The 19,677-nt window shown below is 36.1% G+C and overlaps 1 protein-coding gene across 1 annotated transcript in view; it reads right to left on the reverse strand.

Moving 5' to 3' along the window:
* The window catches only part of LOC127160727 (NACHT, LRR and PYD domains-containing protein 12-like), a 40,189-nt gene extending 27,219 nt beyond the window's left edge, over positions 1 to 12,970 (reverse strand). Inside the window, exons 1-6 of the mRNA XM_051103383.1 lie at positions 12,899 to 12,970; positions 8,598 to 8,699; positions 5,721 to 5,790; positions 5,358 to 5,553; positions 3,915 to 5,250; positions 3,297 to 3,782 (exon numbers count right to left, since the gene is read on the reverse strand). Coding sequence (XP_050959340.1) covers positions 3,297 to 3,782; positions 3,915 to 5,250; positions 5,358 to 5,553; positions 5,721 to 5,790; positions 8,598 to 8,699; positions 12,899 to 12,957 — 2,249 coding nt within the window. The 5' untranslated portion in view covers positions 12,958 to 12,970. The remainder of the gene's footprint in view (positions 1 to 3,296; positions 3,783 to 3,914; positions 5,251 to 5,357; positions 5,554 to 5,720; positions 5,791 to 8,597; positions 8,700 to 12,898) is intronic.
* Positions 12,971 to 19,677: the final 6,707 nt, after the last annotated feature.

Genomic DNA, 19,677 nt, shown 5'->3' on the forward strand with positions numbered 1-19,677 from the left:
AATTAAATACAAAACTTGCTCTCATCTGAAATGAGCACTTTGGACCACTGGGCAACAGTCCATTTCTTCTCCTTAGCCCAGGTAAGACACCTCTGATGTTGTCTGTGGTTCAGATGTGACCCCAGCCTCAGTCCATTCCTTGTGAAGTTCACCCAAATTCCTGAATCGATTTTGCTTGACAATCCTCTCAAGGCTGCAGTTCTCTCAGTTGGTTGTGCATCTTTTTCTTCCACACTTTTTCCTTCCACTCCACTTTCTGTTAACATGCTTGGAAACAGCACTCTGTGAACAGCCAGCTTCTTTGGCAATGAATGTTTGTGGCTTACCCACCTTGTGAAGGGTGTCAATGATTGTCTTCTGGACAACTGTCAGATCAGCAGTCTTCCCCATGATTGTGTAGCCTAGTGAACCAAACTGAGAGACCATTTTGAAGGCTCAGGAGACCTTTGCAGCTGTTCTGAGTTGATTAGCTGATTGGCATGTCACCATATTCTAATTTGTTGAGATAGTGAATTGGTGGATGTTTTTAAAATGTGAGCCAAAATCATCACAAAAAAGAACCAAAAGACTCAAACAACTTTATTCTGTGTACACTGAATTTATTTAAAACATGAGTTTCACAATCTGAGCTGAATTACTGAAATAAATTAACTTTTCCACAACATTCTAATTTATTGAGATGCACCTGTAGTTTGTCATGATTAGATTAGGATTTATTTGTAATATGGTAAAGTAAACTTGGGTGTCTTTCTGAGGGGACGGGTTACAGTTAAATAAAAAAAAATTTAAATTTAAAAATTTTTCATTTTTAATTTAAAAAAGATTATTTTGTTTAATTATTTTATTATACATTTAAATCTTTTTGTTAGTCTCTGTTTATGGTGTTAGGGTTGTGTTAGGGGAGGTGTAGTGGGCAGGGCTCTGAACTGGTTCAAGGAACGAAAAACTGGAAACAAACTAAACTTTGACCGGAACAGAATCAGAAACAGAAACAAAATCAAATTGTATAGTTCTGAACAGAATCGAAAATTTGAAATGGCCATTAATCGGTTAATAACCTTATTTTATTGTTCCATTTAATATTTAAAATTTGCTGTCAGCCAATCAAGAATTCAAGTAGTATGGCCTATGCAAATGTGAGCTGACGCATCCAACGAGTGAAATGCCCGTGCTCGTTGGTATCATGCCGGCGCCTCACCCGCAACATATTTCTGCTTTATTCCGGGTAGATAAATTATGCATATCTTCAGGCACCACTGGATGATGTTTTACGTTGATGCGAGTGAAGTACAAAACCTATTAAATAATACATATTATTTTAGCATCCAGATAGGTTGCGAATATGGAATTTAGATTTGTGCCAAATGTGAGAGGTAGGCATCACCTTAAATTAATTTGTTTTTGGATTGCTGTTTGATAGCCTAATTGGTCAGCCTTAACTCCAGAATTTTTTTTGTGGAGAGGAAGGAAACTAATAACTGTGTACAACTTGTAAACTTTTTGCTTATTTATTATTATTATTATTATTATTATTATTATTATTATTGGCAAAGATTTTTTTTTTTTTCTACAAATAATCAGTAATTTTTCCTGCTCGACCCGGTTTCGGAACAACAACAACAACAATAATAATAAAAAAAGTTGTATAAGTAAAAACCTTTTTAAAGTTGTACAAATTTTGACAACTGCCGCATGCTGTTGCTTAATGATCAATATTTTTTTTGTTTGTTTGTTTTAGATCAGCGTAAGATGCGCTGGCCTTTTCTTTTTCTTTTCTTACTAAACAAACAAACACCACTAGTTTTTTAATTTCTGGAAAACACAGCCGTCAGTGTTTCTATTACATGTGAAAATCTTTAATAAAAACTTCCCTTGATCTTCTACCTGCTAAGTGAGCACTCTGCTCTTGCATGATTATCCAGCTTGCTGTGGAGAACTTCTCAACCACTTTTGACTCAAGCTTGGTTCTTATTTCAAATGACATTGACGCTACTGTATTGTCATTTAATGAACATTGCACTTTGCGATACATGCCCGCTGTTAATATATCCCCTTGGATAAATGATGCCATACACAGCTTTAGGCGTGTTTGTCACAAGACTGAATGTCTATGGAAAGAGACTCAGCTCTAAGTCCACTGCCTGCATCTTAAAGAGCTTCTGTCAGATCTAAATGAGATGATCAAGGAAGCTAGAGCATTTTATTTTATTAACCTGATATCTTCAAAAGGAATCATAAAACTCTGTTTGAGACTTTTAACAACATTGTTTCTCCTGCTACATCTCTTGTTGCTACATCTCATTGCACCATCAGCAAGCCCCCTTATAGTTACCCAACCAAGACTTTCAATTCTGTTAAAATTGAGGTGACCTACTACATACACATTGCATTACATTATATTTGCCCTCCACAATTAAGGCCTTATTACATTACATTACATTACATTTAGCACAGGTCAATGTAAGCAATCAAAATCAATAAAGGAGTTATATATATATACATACATACATATATATATATATATATATATATATACACATACATACATATATATATATATATATATAATTAGAATTAGAATATAAAGATGGAAGAGATGTGTTTTTAGCCTATTGTTGAAGATGGCTAAGGACTCAGCTTTTCGATTAGAGTTGGGCAGGTCATTCCACCAGGAGGGTACATTTATTGTGAAAATCCGTAAAAAGTGATTTTGTGCCTCTTTGGGATGGCACAATAATGCTCCGTTCACTTGCAGAATGCAAAATTCTAGAGAACACATAAGTCCAAAGTAATGAACTTAGGTAGAGGGGTGCAGAGCCAGTGTTCCCTTATCCACACTAATATATTTTTGTTTGAAAACACATTTTTTTCCTCTCTGTTTTGGCCTTCCGTCCACACTGAGACTGCCTTTTTTGTCAAGGAAAACAAAGCTTTTTGTGAAAATGGAGACTTTTTAAAACTACGACACATGTTTAGTCATGTGACACATATTGTACCAATAGATATCTATGTTTTGTACCAGTATTGTACCTGTTATGTTCTATTCACTTTCACACTGTTGCTACATGTTATTTTGCTCACTTTTCATATCACAGTCCTGCAAAGATGACAGAAAATTCACTCGTGATTGCAGTTTGTGCTATTTGTGGGGTCTGTTTTTTTTTTTTCTCATGCATGAGTATGAGCTAATATAACATATTATATGGGCGATGAAAGCATGATGAATCAATTATAAAACAAAACACCACATTTTACAAACGAGACTTGAACATAACAATATGTATTAAATGACTTACATTGCTCTTTTGGAGGTTTTGATGACTGCTGATAGTCTAATGAGACACTTGTCTGATTTCTTGAATTTCTGAAGCTCAAACTCCTCCAGCTCCTCCTCTGATGTCAACAACACAAAAGCCAAAGCAGACCACTGTGCAGGTGAAAGATCAACAGATGAGAGACTTCCTTCATTAAGGTGGGTCTGAATCTCTTCCACCAGAGTTTGGTCATTCAGTTCATTCAGACAATAGAACAGATTGATGGATCTCTCTGGAGACAGATTAGCTTCAAATTTCTGCTTAATGTACTGAACTATTTCATTTTTGCTCTGGTCATTGTCATCTTGCTGTGTCAACAGACCTCGTAAGAGTCGACGATTGCACTGGAGTGACAGACCGATAAGAAAACGAAGGAAAAGGTCCAGATGTCCATTGTCACTCTCAAGTGCCTTGTCCACTGCAGTCTTGAGCAAATCAATCATGGCTTCATTTTTGTTTTTTCGTTCTGTTATGTCTTTTTTGGAGAGGAAAGAATGTTCAAAGAAGTGAAGGAAAGGGAGGAGGTATCTATTGCCACTCGCAAGTGTCTTGTCCACTGCAGTCTTGGTTTCATTTTTGTTTACCTGTTCTTTAGGCTCATGAACAAAAACAATTTTCTTGTTAATGTCTAGAAACATATGTGCATAAAGGGCTGCAATAAACTCTTGAATGCTCAAGTGAACAAAGCAGTACATGGTACCAAGAATGATCCCTGTTTCCTCCTTAAAGATCTGGGTACACATGCCTGAATACACTGATGCCTTATAGACATCAATACCACAGTCTTCTAGATCTGTGTCATAGAAGATCAGGTTGTTTCTTTCTAGCTGATGAAATGCCAGTTTTCCCAGTGAAAGAATGAAATCCTTATCCCAGGAAACATCTGGTGTGTATTCTCCACCATACTTTTGGCGACTCTGCTGGATTTGAAATCGGAGAAAGTGTGTGTACATTTGAGTCAGAGTCTTAGGAGTGTCTTTAGTATTTGATTCCTCTAGTGTTTTAGAGGCATCATCAACCTGATTGTTTTTCACAACATTATTTCTTTTCTCCTCCAAAATATTCTGGAGAACAGTGGCTGAAATCCAGCAGAAGACTGGGATGTGGCACATGATAAAGAGACTCTTTGATTCTTTAACATGATTAATGATTTCTCTGGCCTGATTCTCATCTGTGAATCTTTTTTTGAAATACTCCTCCTTTTGTGCATCATTGAATCCTCGTATCTCTGTCAGCCGGTCAATGCAGTCAGAAGGAATCTTACTGGCAGCTGCTGGTCTGGTGGTGATCCAGATGAGAGCAGAAGGAAACAGATTTCCCTTGATGAGGTTTGTCAGGAGAATATCCAGAGAGGTTGGTGATGATACATCACGCCATGTCTCATTATCCTTAAAGTTTACAGGGAGTCGACATTCATCCAAACCATCAAGGATGAACAAGACTTTGAATTGATTTCTTCTTGTAAGGTTCAGTCCTTTTGTCTCAGGGAAAAACTGAGTTATTAGGTCCATCAAACTTAGTTGTTCTTGCTCCTTTAAGTTCATCTCTCTAAATGGAAGAGGAAATACAAAGCTGATATCCTGATTTTCTTTTCCTTCGGCCCAATCCAGAACAAACTTTTGCACAGAGACTGATTTCCCGATGCCAGCAACTCCTTTTGTCAGTACAGTTCTAATCTCCTTGTCTTGTTCAGGAGCTTCAAACATCTTTGTGCACTCAATTTGTATCTCTTGTGATTCATGATGTCTGGAAAAAACTTCAATCTGTCTTACCTCATGTTCAGTATTGATCTGTTCACTACAACCCTGAGTGATATAGAGATCTGTGTAGATGTTATTCAGAAGTGTAGAGTCACCTTGCTTTGCAATTCCTTCAAACACACATTGATACTTTTTCTTTAGGCTACATTTAAGATGATGAATGAAGATTAGCTCATCTAAATACAGGGACAAAACAGATTTGTTTAAGCATTTTAGTTGTAGTATCAGTATCCTCTAATACATTTATAAGTAACAATATGACAGATAATCAAGGGTTTCTTACCTTCTAGAGTATCAGCAGCTTCATCTTGTTTCATCTCTCTCAGGAAGTAAAGTGCAAGATCAAGAGCTGCGTCTTTGATACTGCATCTACTCTCATTAAAATCCTTCACACATTTTTGGATGTCTTCTTTTTGTAATATTTTCTTAAACTTATTCAGCTCATTCTTCAGAAATCTGATTATTTCGCTCTCGAGGTCCTTAAAAAACAAAAAACAAAACCAGATTTTCTTTTTACATTTTATGGGAAACCTAAATGGTCAAGATGAATCACATATCAAGTTTCTATTGAATATTTTTGCAAGTGTTGTTCAGCAACCTATTTGTTTGTTATAAATATAAACTTTTTTTATATATAAACTGTTACCTGGAAGATCCCTAGGAGACTGAATTTCTTGTAGTTCTTTTGAGTCTGGACGTCTGCATCTAATAAAGTACTGCATTTTCAGGGAAAGTATTAGAGAAATAGTTTACCATTTTTTTTTTTTTTTAAACACAAAGAGAAGCAACAGCTGCATAAATTCACACTGTTAAAGTAAACAATTTATTAAAGGGGATATCGGATGCCCATTTTCCACAAGTTGATATAATTCTTTATGGTCTTAATGAAAAGTCTATAAAATACTTTTGTTAAAAATTGTCAATGGTAGTGTAAAACAACACCCTTTTTACCTTGCCAAAATCAGCTCTGCAAAAATCATCCTGTTCTGGTCGAGGTTGCTTTAAATGTTAATGAGCTCTGCTTGCCATGCCCTTCTCTTCTCTGTGGAATGACGAGCCTGTTTAATTTAGCCACTAATCTTGCTAACTAGCACATTATTAGGAAAGGTGCTCGCAAAGATTCATTAAAAAAAAACCTTATACTGACTTCTGCTGTAAGTGAAGCTGGATCACGAATCGGGATCGGGAGGCGCATTCTCTTCACAAACAAACGTAATTCACTGGATCTTCAGCGGCTCAAGTGTCAGGAGTAAATGACAACCACCATGTTTATTATTACATCTAGCAACACAACACCTCAATCGCTCACAGATATTCTTGGCTAACTTACATCCCTGCTCCAACATCGAAACAATGGAGGTCGGACTGTTACAGCTGATTAATGATTTTTACAGATTAATTCAAAATCATTGCATGGATTTTTATCATTATAAGGTAGATGTGTACGTACACTGCCAACATACATTAATGTTCAAACAACATGTAAAAGTGAACCGTGCATCCGATGAACCCTTTAAGCATTAATTTAGGTAAATATTAGGTCTCTCATTGTAATATTTTGTAGTGGACAGCACATTCCAGGGCCCAGTTTATGGCAAGGGGGCCCCTCCCTGACCACCATAGTGGACAGAGGTTTGCTACATTTTGATTGGATCTTGGTAAACTAACATAAGCAAACTGTCCAACGCCATCAGATAAAAATGCCAGAACAACAGCCAGACAGCTCTTAGAGTGCAAGAAGACCACCTTTGGTACAAAGCCCGGGAAGGACAGAACTCAAAATGCAGTTTGTGCCCTTCACCCACCTTGAGACTGATTCCTAATGGTTTGGCCTGTGACCGACCATAAAAATTCCTTAGGACCTCCAGATGCAGCAGCACTGGGTGAAACTAAGAGAGATCATAGAGATCCATCCAAATCCATTCATAACGGTTTTCAAATCTTAAAACTGATGCACACTACAACACACACATTTTATACTTGTTCAGAGAAATAAGTATTCCTTGTGACAGCAACGTGTAGTGCAACATCTTACACAAACTCAGCTGTTAATAGACAAATAAATGCATGCATGACTGTTAAATCTTTTTCCATCATGTTTGGACTTAATGCATTCGTAACATTGCCAAATGCATTCTGGTTGTGGTTTGGAAAGTGTTAAATGCACCAATAAAACTTTAGTGACACTTTTCTAGCTTTGTGTTTGGACTATGCAAACAAATTCCACAGGAGGAAAGAAGGTTGGCCCACCACGTGTCCCCCCACTCTGATGGAACCAGCCAATCACAGCATGGAAATGGAGAAGCGCCAAATTGCAATCTCCTCCTCATTGGCAAGGGATAAAGGTACCCTTCCCTTCCAAAAGACACTCCTCGTTCTGAGTCCGAGTCCTGTAAGCAATGAGACAGATCACCTTCGTTCTGAGTCTCCCATTCGGTGAGACGATAGCAGATCGACCTCAGTTCTGAGTCTGAGTCCCATAGGGAAAAGATACTGACAGATCAACCAATTCTGAGTCTGCAAACCGCAAGGGTGAGACAACAACAGATACCAAGTCCAAGTCTCCAGCTTTTGTCAGGCTGTCAAAATGGATTCCTGCTCCTTTCCCCACTGTACTGCCAAGAGCGCAACCAGTGGAAGAAGTCGCCGCCACCAGACTGCTCACTCAACCACAGCGAACGCAAATATCACTTCCAAACCGCTTACAGAGACCTTGGCATTTTTGTATATTATCAGTATATGATCTTCTAATTTGCATAAGATATTATATAGCTGATTGCAGTTGATAACAAATCTTATATATATTTGTTTGATGCAAATTTGTTTCAGAGTAGCAACAGTTTATCTTTCCAGATAACGTAGCTCTGATATAGCAACTCCCAACATAATCAATTGCTTTTTATGCATCTTATGCACTTTATTCCTTCTTCATTCATGGTATTCATTTAGTAGTTGTTGATTACTCTTGTCTATCTTTTGTTAATAAAATTTATTTTATTACAACTTGTGTCTTTCTTGTGTTGATAATACAGAAGAGGTTCTACAAGTTAGAGATCCCACCAATCTTTCTTATGTGATGTACTCATAACCACACATTAATTGACATGATCCAAGAATCATAACGTCAGCTGTGACATGAGTACCCATCACTACCCCATTTCACCTCCCTAGGTTGGCGAAAGTTAAATTCACTACCTTAATTGGCGTCCCTAGGTTGGCGAAAGCAAAATTTATTACAATTTTCTGTCTTATAAACAAATAACAGGGGCTGGTGAATAATAATATATTCTGTATTAACAATGGGCATTTTCATACGCTGTGCAGCAGTTATGTTAGTGCAAAAAAATGAATGGAGATTACAAAATATATAGTTCACATCAAATCATTTTAGTCTTCTTTGCTGTTGCTCTTAGCATCATAATGAAAATTTGAGAAATATTTGAATATAATTCCATAATAAATATTCAGTTAGATATTTTCTAACAGCCCATTTGCAACCAAAAATAAGAAACACATTAAATACCGTTCAGTAGATGTTTCTTTCTCGCTGAAGTTCAGCATGGCACCTTCCTTTGACCAGTCACTCTTCACAGACACAGAGCTGGACTTAGAGCCTGATCTTAGACTAATGACACAAAGAACAGAGAGAAAAAGGAACAATATTACAGGAGGTATTAAATAAAGTTTTAATGTTGTAAATGGTAATTGATATACAGGTATAGCTATGCATTTGTTCTTCTGTGCCTATACGTTTAGTTGCCAGTGTTGGGGCTAGTTACTCAAAAAAGTAATATATTACATATTACATATTACTCTCAAAAATAGTAATGCCTTACTTTACTTTATTACTCCCTGGAGAAAGTAACTAGTTATATTACTAGTTATATTACTAGTTACATTTTTTTTCTTAATTACTCTATAATTGCCTGAGATGCATCAGATGGAGGGAGAAGATACAAAGGAGGAGTGTTCTTTAGGGTCTTTATTACGCCAACAACTGGATATGTTTTTGGTCGATCGGATCACAAGTGGACAATGGAGACACAGTCGTTTACATCTGGCGTTTTAATCCATCTCTTCTGTCCACTTTCGACCACTTCTGACCACATTCCTGCATTTACATACATTACAAACTCAACTGACAGGCGTCTCTCCTGTATGACTTCATGTGATTCTCTTCAGACATTAGAACTGTACATGAATTATGAGCTTCTAGAACGTTTGACCTCCTAACTGAAGATCTTTTTTACAAATATAAACAAAAACAGTATAAATAAAAATAGTCTAAACAAAAGAATAGCTGTATTAAGTGCAAACAATAGTGCAGCCATAATCAAAGTAGGCTAGGCTACTCTCTCAATGTTCAAAGTGCAAATAGAGACCAATTTTTTTAAGCCTGATACAGAGCTATAGACAACTACACAACCTATTATAGGATACATACAAATAACAACATATATATGTTATGTAGCCTAATTTGCGCGCACTGTGGAACCGCTCTCTAAAAGCGCGTATTAAAATTGCTTTTGAAGGCGTGTGCGCGTTTAACTTTCGGTTTCGTTTTAAGGATCGTGCGAATTCTCAGCGGCGCTGCGCGTGCTTTCTACAATACGAGACATTAATTTAACAAACGAATTTGAAAGTGAGGGGGACACAAACGGGATTTTGAAAAGTGGATGTGGTCAAAAGTGGACAAGCTGAAAACGTTTTACACCCCTATTTACACCTGTACTTAGCATTGTCCACTTGTGATCAGATCGACGCATCAGAAAACGCATGTTAATACCAGGTGAAACAGGGCCTCTAATTCTTGCACAGTACCTCTCTCTGGTCAGTGTCAGTAATCTCAAATCCAAATCCAAAAAAAAAAAAAAAAAAAAAAGCAGGTGTTCTCAAGTCCAAACTTATTTAATATAATCGCAACATTTTGCCGTCATATAATCGCACAGGCTGACATTGCGATTGCGATACGATTAATTGTGCAGCGCTACTGGGAACCTTCCTCTGAAAAAGAGCTTGCCGTTGTTGACGCTTCCATTTTTCCCCATCTGTCTTTGCGGGTGCCGCTCTGCTGCCGGCTGCCGGGTGTCGACCATTCGGTGATGGTAAATGATACCTCGTGCCAACAAACCCAGACCAATCACTGTTCCATTCACGCCCCCACCCCTTCCCTTCTGTTCTCTGTGTTGTGTGCCTTGTGTGTGATGAAGGTGCTACTGGCAAATGTAACGCAAGTAACTAGCTCGGGAAAACTGTAATAATATTACCATTTTCAGACGAGTAATGCCTTACACTACTAGTTACTGAAGAAAGTAATATTATTACAGTAACGCGTTACTTTGTAACGCGTTACACCCAACACTGTTAGTTGCATTATCTGATATATTTTCCATGGAGAATTTATGCCTCTTAAGGGAGAAGTCCATTTCCAACTCACAAATTGACAGATAATGTACTCACCCTTTGTCATCCAAAATGTTCATGTCTTTCTTTTTTCAGTCGTAAAGAAATTATGTTTTTTTGAAGAAAAGATTTTAGGATTTTTTTCCTTATAGTGGACTTCTATGGTGCCCCGAATTTGAACTTCCAAAATGCAGTTTATATGCAGCTTCAAATGATCCCAAAAGCAATTGTAAACAATTCCACTAGAGGAAGAAGGGTCTTTTTTGTTAAGGGTGTTTGATCTTCTTTGCATGTTCACTTTGCAAAAACTTGGTTGGTACTTTTCTTCAGCAATGTAGGATGATTTTGAAATTATTTTTGAAGTTGAGGGAGAAAATACGATTGGAGTTTTTCGACATACCATAACTGTCTTAAACCATAGTAGACAGAGTCCAGGGAGAGCAAGACAAGACGAGAGTTTGAGATTAAAAAGTATTTAAATTGTTTTTTTGTTTGTTTTTATTAAAATAACCAATCATTTCGCAAGATAAGACTCTTCTTTTACCACATTTGAGATCGTTTGAAGCACATTTAAACTGCACTTTGGAAGTTAAAAATCAGGGCATCATAGCAGTAGCAGTAATATGGAGAAAAATCCTTAAATATTCCATTTAAAAAAACACAATTTCTTTATGGCTGAAGAAAGAAAGACATGAACATCTTGAATGAGAAGAAGGTGAGTATATTATCTATACATTTTTGTTCTGGAAGTGGACTTCTCCTTTAATGGCCGCTTGTGTAATTGTATTAGTGGAAAGTAGCTCCAAACAGAGCTCAATAAAGGTTACCAAACATTGTGTTCAGTGATTTCTTTTTTTTATTCTTTCAACGTCACAAACTATTACAAAAACCACAGTGACGAAATTAGCTACACAATGCTATAATGTAATACCTTTGGGTAGAAGATGTTTTTCTCTCACTGAAGTTTGGCATGCTACAATCCTTTGAACGGTCACTCTTTACAGATACAGAGCTGGACACATGTGAGCCTGATTTTACACTAATGACACAAAGAACAGAGAAACTTCAGTCTCACTTGAATAGATTTTGTGTGCCAAATAGGAATTTGTTTCAGTTTAACACAAAGTAATTCAGTAACTCATTAGCCCTACTATAAAGGAATCAAGGGTAAACTACCAGCCAAGTGAAGTGCTGGTTTCTCATCCTGCACAATTTTCACTTCACTAAAAAACACAATTGCCTCCAAAATGGTGTTATAGTGCAACCATATAAAATCTGGTTGACTCCAGAGAAAATATTAAACAAAATAGCATCTTATATCTACAGCAATGAATATAATGAACAATGAACTGTGTACAATCTGAGAAAGATAGAAAAATATTTTTAAATTCTCCTTAGAAAAATATCCACTTATAAACACTGTAAAGTAGAGTTTGATGAATGTTTATATTAAAAGGGTCATTGGATGGCCATTTTCCACAAGTTTATATGATTCTTTAGCGTCTTAATGAAAAGTCTACAATATACTTTGTTAAAAATTCTCAATGGTAATGTAAAACAACTCTGCATAAATCAACCCATTCTGATGAATTGCTCCTTTAAATGCAAATGAGCTCTGCTCGCCCCGCCCCTTCTCTGGGTGAACTGTGCTCGGAGAGATTGTTTACTTTATCTGCATTTAGCATGTTTAGCCACGAAACTTGCTAACTAGCACATTATTAGGAAAGGTGATTGCAGAGATACAAAACCACTATACTCACATCTGCTGAAGGTGAAGCTGGATCACAAATGATTTGCGCGAACATATACCCATTTAGAAATACCCATGTAGATCGGGAGAAGCATTGCATTCAGCAACACAACACCTCAATCGCTCAATCAGAGATATTCTTGTCTAACTTACATCCCTGCTCTGGCATCGAAACAATGGAGGTCGGACTGTTACAGCTGATTTAGGGTGGGTTTAAGGTAAGACACTCATGTTAGCTAACTATCGCCACACCGACAGGCATCAGATAATGGCTCGATTTGAAAAAGGGGATATTATTTTTACAGATTAAAACCACTGCATGGATTTTTATCATTATTGGGTAGATGTGTACATACACTGCCAACACACATTAATGTTCAAACAACATGTAAAAGTGAACTTTGCATCCGATGACCCCTTTAAAGCCATTCTAATTTGCCCATTATTTACATTTAACATCCAGTAAATATGCTTCTAAATACAGACATTGCTTCTAGCATATATACCAGCACAGATAGAATGGTTTTGAGAATACTATGACTACTTATTCATTATTAAATAAAAGAGAAGGGGGATTGAAAACCACCCCTTCAGCAGTAATAAATATTATACCAGTTTTAAGTTGTTTTTAAGTGTTTCAAATAATGATCTAAACACAGACTTAGTCTTACCTCTGTTTCTCTGAGAGACTCATCTCAAACTGAGAGTCCTTTCCTCTCTCCTCTGACATACTGCAGCCAAACAGACTGAAAACAGATACCCATCATTAATTTGAATTGACAATATATATATATATATATATATATATATATATATATATATATATATATATATATATTGTATATATTGGCTACAAACAAATATTGTAACCATCTTGATTTCAGATTATTCAGATCACTCCACACAACATATGGATCTAAATATACTTATATTTCTATACAAGTAACATACACTTCATTTTTTTAATATTAGATAACATGAACTAACAATGAAAAATATTTGTAAACTTTTATGAATCTCAGTTAATATTAACTTCATTTACTAATGCATTATTAAAATTCAAAGTTGTATGTATGAATATTAATGAATAGACCTGAGCTAACACAAACTAACAATGAACATGTGTAATTTTATTAGGTACCGTTAACAAAGATTAATAATACTGTAACAAAAGTACTGCTCATTGGTAATGTTAGTTAATGCATTAATTAATGTTAACTAACAGACCTTATTATAAAGTGCTATCCATTTTGTTTACACTGTGATTGATGACACTGGTGGTTCTGCAGTATCCAGTATGTATATTGTGCATAGTATGCAATCTCTTTATGCATGGAATACCTGGATGACCTACTATATTAACCAGAGTCTGTTAAATATAACTCAAGTACACTGAAATCAGTACAGAAGCTGTGTTAGGAATGGCATACTACCATACAACTCCAATACTTTATACTGTATAGGTGAATATGTGAATTTTCTGTATGCATGGAGTTCCCAGATTACCTACTACATTTGCTGAAATCTGATCTGAAGACACTGCATGAGATATTGTTTTCCACATGCAGCACTTGTATGTACATATATACACTTTACTGTAAACTACAAACTACTGTTATGTATCTAAAAAAAAAACTGGTAGTAGGACATAAACTATGCCTTAATTTCTATGACACTTTTTTGTCACCTTTATACTAGGGAATTTATCGTCTGCTTCATTCTGTGATGAGAATTCACATCAAATCACATAAGGAGGTTATTTCAAACACCCGACTGATGTTGTGAATTAAAAAATAATAATAATAATGATTTTTATAACTTTTGTTTTTATAACGCTTTTGTTGGACAACAGGTTTAGTTAGGCTCATCACTGCATGACATTAGAATGGAAGATGCTCTTTGTTTTTTTGTTTTTTAAATATAAGCGGGGATGCATTTCCTCATTTCAGGAAATTTTGAAATCACGGGCACACATACAGAAAATTGTGTAGCTACATACAGAAAATTCAGAGTGAAATAAAACAAGGAAGTTATTTAAAAGCAAAACCGAAAAAACACAATTCACAAGTGCGTATGAACCGGTTCGATATTACACTGAGTACTGTGACATCCCTAATATATAAATAACATATATAAATAACAATAATATTTTAATTATGCAAACAGAATTTAATTTTGCTGTAAAAAAAAAAAAAAAAAAGTCTATATTTACTCCAAATGCAAATCACCTGATTTTTTGCCAGTGGCTATTTACATTAACTCCACCCACCAATGCCTGGCTGCAATAAACAGCAAAAAAAAAAAAAAAAAAAAAAAATCACCTGATTTGACTAAACAAACTAGCAATCCTGCATCATGTCAAATCACCAACAATAAAATCCACCAACAAGGTAATCCATGCACGATGAACTGACCCTTGATCAGAAAAACATTTATTTTCAATAAATATAAAAGAACTATATAAGTAGAAATAAAACACCTCATTAATGATAGTGTTTTACTGGGTAGGGTTGAGGTTGGTGTAGGGAGGGCTTATCCCAATAAGTCAGCATCCATTTAATAATTTTAATAATTATGATAATGTACACTCAATGTGTTACTGCACACTATTTTATAATGCACTACAGTACTGAGGAATTTATCTGCCACCATTGCTTCTATTTACACTTAGCCTATTGACTTAGTGAATATATTGCATTTTCCACTTAGTGTAACTGCCAAAAAGAAAATAATATCACTGTTCAGTTAAAGACAGTTCAGTGTTGATTCGGTTCTGTTCAGTATGAAAAGTTCAGAAAGGAGTTCCATTGGGCAATATAGCATTGTTTACTAGCATGAACCTTTGTAAAAAGAACGGAAGCTAATGTGCCATTCCGACAGTCATCTTCATTAAAAGTAGTGAGACTAAATTTTCTCCACAGTTCTGATGACACTCTCTATTTTGTTGCGTCTTTGGTCAAAATTAGCTGATGATGAATAAAAGCATAGCCAATCTGTTGCTTTCAGTGACGTGAAGTCGTACGAATATTCATAGGTTAGTATGAATATTCATGGATGTGGCCATTTGAACTACGAACAAGCGAATGGAATAGAGTGTGTTGTCTGTTCTTCAGCTCTGGTTTGATGAAATATTTAAATAATGTAATAAAGCCGAATGTTCATACGCCCCGTTTAGATGTACAGTTGTTTATGTTATTCGCATAATAGGTTAAAATGCTTATATTTTTGCATGTGCTTTTATCAGAACGAGAATGATACTGAACAGCACGAATCGAACACATTTCTGTTGTCCCTCATTGTTTGACTGTGCTTCTAGTACTTCAACACACACACACACACACGCGCGCACACACACACAAAGAGTTAACTTTTCCAGTTTTATTCATGCATAAATACATGCAAAATTGTAAAGCACCATGTAATTAAATGAGAATATAATGGAATTTCTTGTTATGACTATGCATTCTGATAATGCCTAATTGCTACTGATGTATTAATGTATGAACAAAATAGGAACAGTTATCTCCGTGTGTGTATGTGCGTGTGTGTGTGTGTGCCAGAAGTACAACCTTTTATGGGCAATACATTTAAAATGACCTTTCTTTTATTTTTCTTTTTAGACCCTCTTTTCTTTTCGCTTTTTTTTTTCTTTTAGCTCTCATAAACAACATCTCTCTCTTATTATTATTTTATTAGAATTATTTCAAAGCTCTTGACAAAAAAAAAAAAAGTGCTTGGTGTTTAGTATCATCCACGTAAGCCACACAGCACAAACATTTTCATATGGCCACCATATAGCGTTCTGATAAAAGCACATGCAAAACAATAAGCATTTTAGCCTATTATGTGAATAACATAAACAGCTGTACATCTAAACGGGACGTATGAACATTCGGCTTACCTTATCGAAATAATTCATCAAACAAGAGCTGAGGAAGTTAAAAAGGCCACCACGGAACAACCGTATGAATATTCGTACTAAACTCGCCCATTTGGAACCGTTTTTCACGGGAACTGAATATTACACAACACCGGTGCATGTACATTACAGAAAAACCCTTGGTCACAAATATTTCAATGCATTACTGTTTAACCATGCGACGGCAGACCAGACTAAACAAAAAAGCACCACCCTTGCGGGAAAGGTCGGATTTAGGAATACTTTCGATTTCGTGATAGGCTATGTTTTGAGATGAAATGAATAAGACAGCCGAAAATACAAAAAAAAAAAAAAAAAGTACATAACATTTTCAAAACAACATTAATTTTAATAAACATCAAGTTTTAATATACGCTTCAAAAGGTGTTTGAGTCTGGCTGCATTAGGAACAGGCAGACATACTAAATTAACATTTGAATTACGCTTGCATACATGAAATAAGTTCATAATCCTTCCAAATAGTCATGAAAGTAGGCTTATTTAAACTTACCTGCAGACGGTCTAGTAGGAACAAGTCTTCGAAACACTTTCGATTTGTTAAACGCTGTTAAACATACCTTTGCGATCCTTTACGATTATTTGTCACGTCATATAGATTCCTTCTTGAAAAAAAAATCAAAATCCAGTTTAAATATTTTGACTGACCATTCCGATATCCTCAGTTTGATTTGTTAAAGCTATAATTGTTTGCAATAGTTTATTTTCTTCTATTTCTTTAGCAAACAGTAATGCTTTTATTCATTTGTTTAAAACAAAAGTAGCAGCAGGGCAAGGATTTTCCAAAACTGCTTCTCAAGGCTGTTGCCGCAATCAGCATCTGATACAGCAACTAAACATGTTCCTACAAGCAGTTACACACCTGGGTTCTTGTAATGTTTACCGGCGTTTGTCAAAAAGCTTAATATTTTTCCGCCACCAACTGAACAGGAGTGTGAAGCACAAACACAAGTTTTTACTCCTTCCGCCACTTTTTAATCTCCCTTCATAAACACACTCTGAACTTTTTTTTTTTTCCTCCCAGCTAATAAATTTAAGTAAAACCATCAAAGTGTAAATCTAGTGCCCCATCCCTGTTTTTTGTTTGTTTGTTAGTTTTTTTTTGGCTTCAAGAGCATCCACCAGTGAGGTTTAGCTGTCAGTGTTTTCTGACTATAATTTATGGAGAAATTAAAGTAGAAAATTTGTGTTTTTGGCGGAAATAGCTAAATTTATGCTTCAGTTAAAACAATAAATATAAATATAGCAGTTTACACTAAAATGAATAGATTAGACCCCTTTGTTTTAAATAGAATAAATACAAAACTCTGAGTGAAACGTTCTATTAAAGCTAATGTGTTTATGGAGGTTTTAGAAAGTAACTGAAAGTTAAAGTCAATTATGTGAGGTTTGGTGGCTGTGAGACTGGATATTCACACTGATTTCAGCAGCACTTTAGCATATTTCTATTGTTACATGAAGCAAGGTTTTATTCCCTGTCCTTCTTTGAGTTAAACATTATTTTAAATGAGCTAATTTGTTTTGACGCAAACTCTTCACAATAAAGATTAATGATAATTTCCTTCCACAAATATCTGATAAGTGTGGACCCTTGTGATCCTTCGTTCTTTTATTATTATTATTATTATTATTATTATTATTATTCACTAGTTAAGTTCAGTGACAATCTGCACACAAAATTGGAAGGGAGCACAATTCAGGGTTGGGACAAGGTCAAAATAATAAACAAAAATTGAAACTCTCTTTACAGTATTTACAATAACGGGCAAAAACACTCAGCCACGGTAAAAGAAAAACAATCAGATACAAACTGTACAAAAAACAATGAAAACACTAGGTCGATAAAGAGAACAGAAAATAAAACTATCAAACAGAGTTCACAACATTTACACAAAAGACACTATACAGAGTTTGTCTTTCTTTTCTTAACCAAACAAAATTTGAAGCAACAACACCATCAACATCCCACACATCCAGCTCGGCATCGACTCGTTTTTGAAAGAATGCTTAGTTCCAGCCTCAGCCAACCACGGAGCATGTACTGGAGCATTCAATTAGGGTGGGGCCATCTGTGAGAATGACAGAGGGAGAGAGAGAGAGCGCACGAGAACGAGAGAGATGCAGAAAGAGAGAGAGATGCATAAATTCTACATACATTCCAAAGTAACAACGGTGATCTGAAGATATCAGCATAATGAATAAGATGAAAACAGAAACTATTGACATAAAAATGACACACCTTGAGAATGTCGTTTTACACAAGGAACGTGAAGCTTTTCCTTTGTATGAACTTTCAGCTGGACTTTCATGGATTCTTGATAATGTGGATATTGGGACATGACCATGTTAACTCAAATCAACAGACAGAACAATAAGAGAATGTATTATTAGGACCTCTGGATCTCTGACAATCACAAACACCAGAAGTAGAGACTCTAGAAAAAACAGCAGCAGCACAGACGACGCTCAACATATTTCATATTACTGCACTAAATACAAATGGGCAGGCTAAGTACAGGGCCGTAGCCAGGATTTTTCAAATACCGAGGTAATTTTTTCAAATGTGTGTTTGTGTGTTTCAGAAAGAGAGAGAGTGAGTGTGTGTGTGTGTGTGTGTGTATTAGGCCATTTGTGGGTGTATGTGGAGAGACATACAGTAGGCCTAGAGAGGGTGTGAACTGATGACTTGCAACCAACCTATTCTGTGTGTGTATGCCTCTGTGAAAGGCATGTTTTAATAGAGGCAAAGTGTGTGAGATTGTAAAATTTGTACAGTATATGCATGTGTCTGTAGTTGTGTGTCTATGTGTGTGAGAATAAGAGAGAGAATAATCTGGCCTCTTGTCTTGTGGTGGAGATCAATCCATCCATCCAGTGTTCACATCATTAACTGTAATGACATAATGAATAGAAAAAAAACAATTAATACATCAGTATTCCTCCCCTTTCCTCCTATTAATACAGCACCAACTGTAGTACATGCAACACATGTCATAATAGTTAGTTCATATTGTTAGATTACATTAAGTCTCACCTCTTGTCAAAACAAGTTCTCCTGTGGCCAGAAGCATCCCATCTCTGGAGCACTCGATGGGGGTCAATTTCAATGTTCTGGTGGACATGCATGAGAGCTAGACTAGATAGCCTCTCATCACCCATGGTAGAGCGAAGCCATGTTTTGAGTCGACGTAATGCAGAAAAAGACCTTTCACATGAGCAAGTGGTGACTGGCAATGTCAAGAAAAGCAAAAGCATGCACTTAACATTTGAGTAAAACTTAAAAAATTCCATTCTGCAATGTTTCCGTTGCAGTAGCAGGGAGAGGCCCAGTGTGATTCTGGAATTGATGCTTCCATCTGTGTATTTCCTGCTCTGCAGTGTCAGGATGAGGCAAGTCCTCTTTATACCGTGCCAACAGACGGTTCTCTCTTTCCTCACTGAGCTGTGGTAAAGCCTCGGGCACTAAGTAGGCTGCAAGCAGGGCTGGTTCAGTGGACTCTGCAAGCCGGGTTC

The sequence above is a fragment of the Labeo rohita genome, unplaced genomic scaffold (assembly GCF_022985175.1).
Source record: "Labeo rohita strain BAU-BD-2019 unplaced genomic scaffold, IGBB_LRoh.1.0 scaffold_440, whole genome shotgun sequence".
NCBI lineage: Eukaryota > Metazoa > Chordata > Actinopteri > Cypriniformes > Cyprinidae > Labeo > Labeo rohita.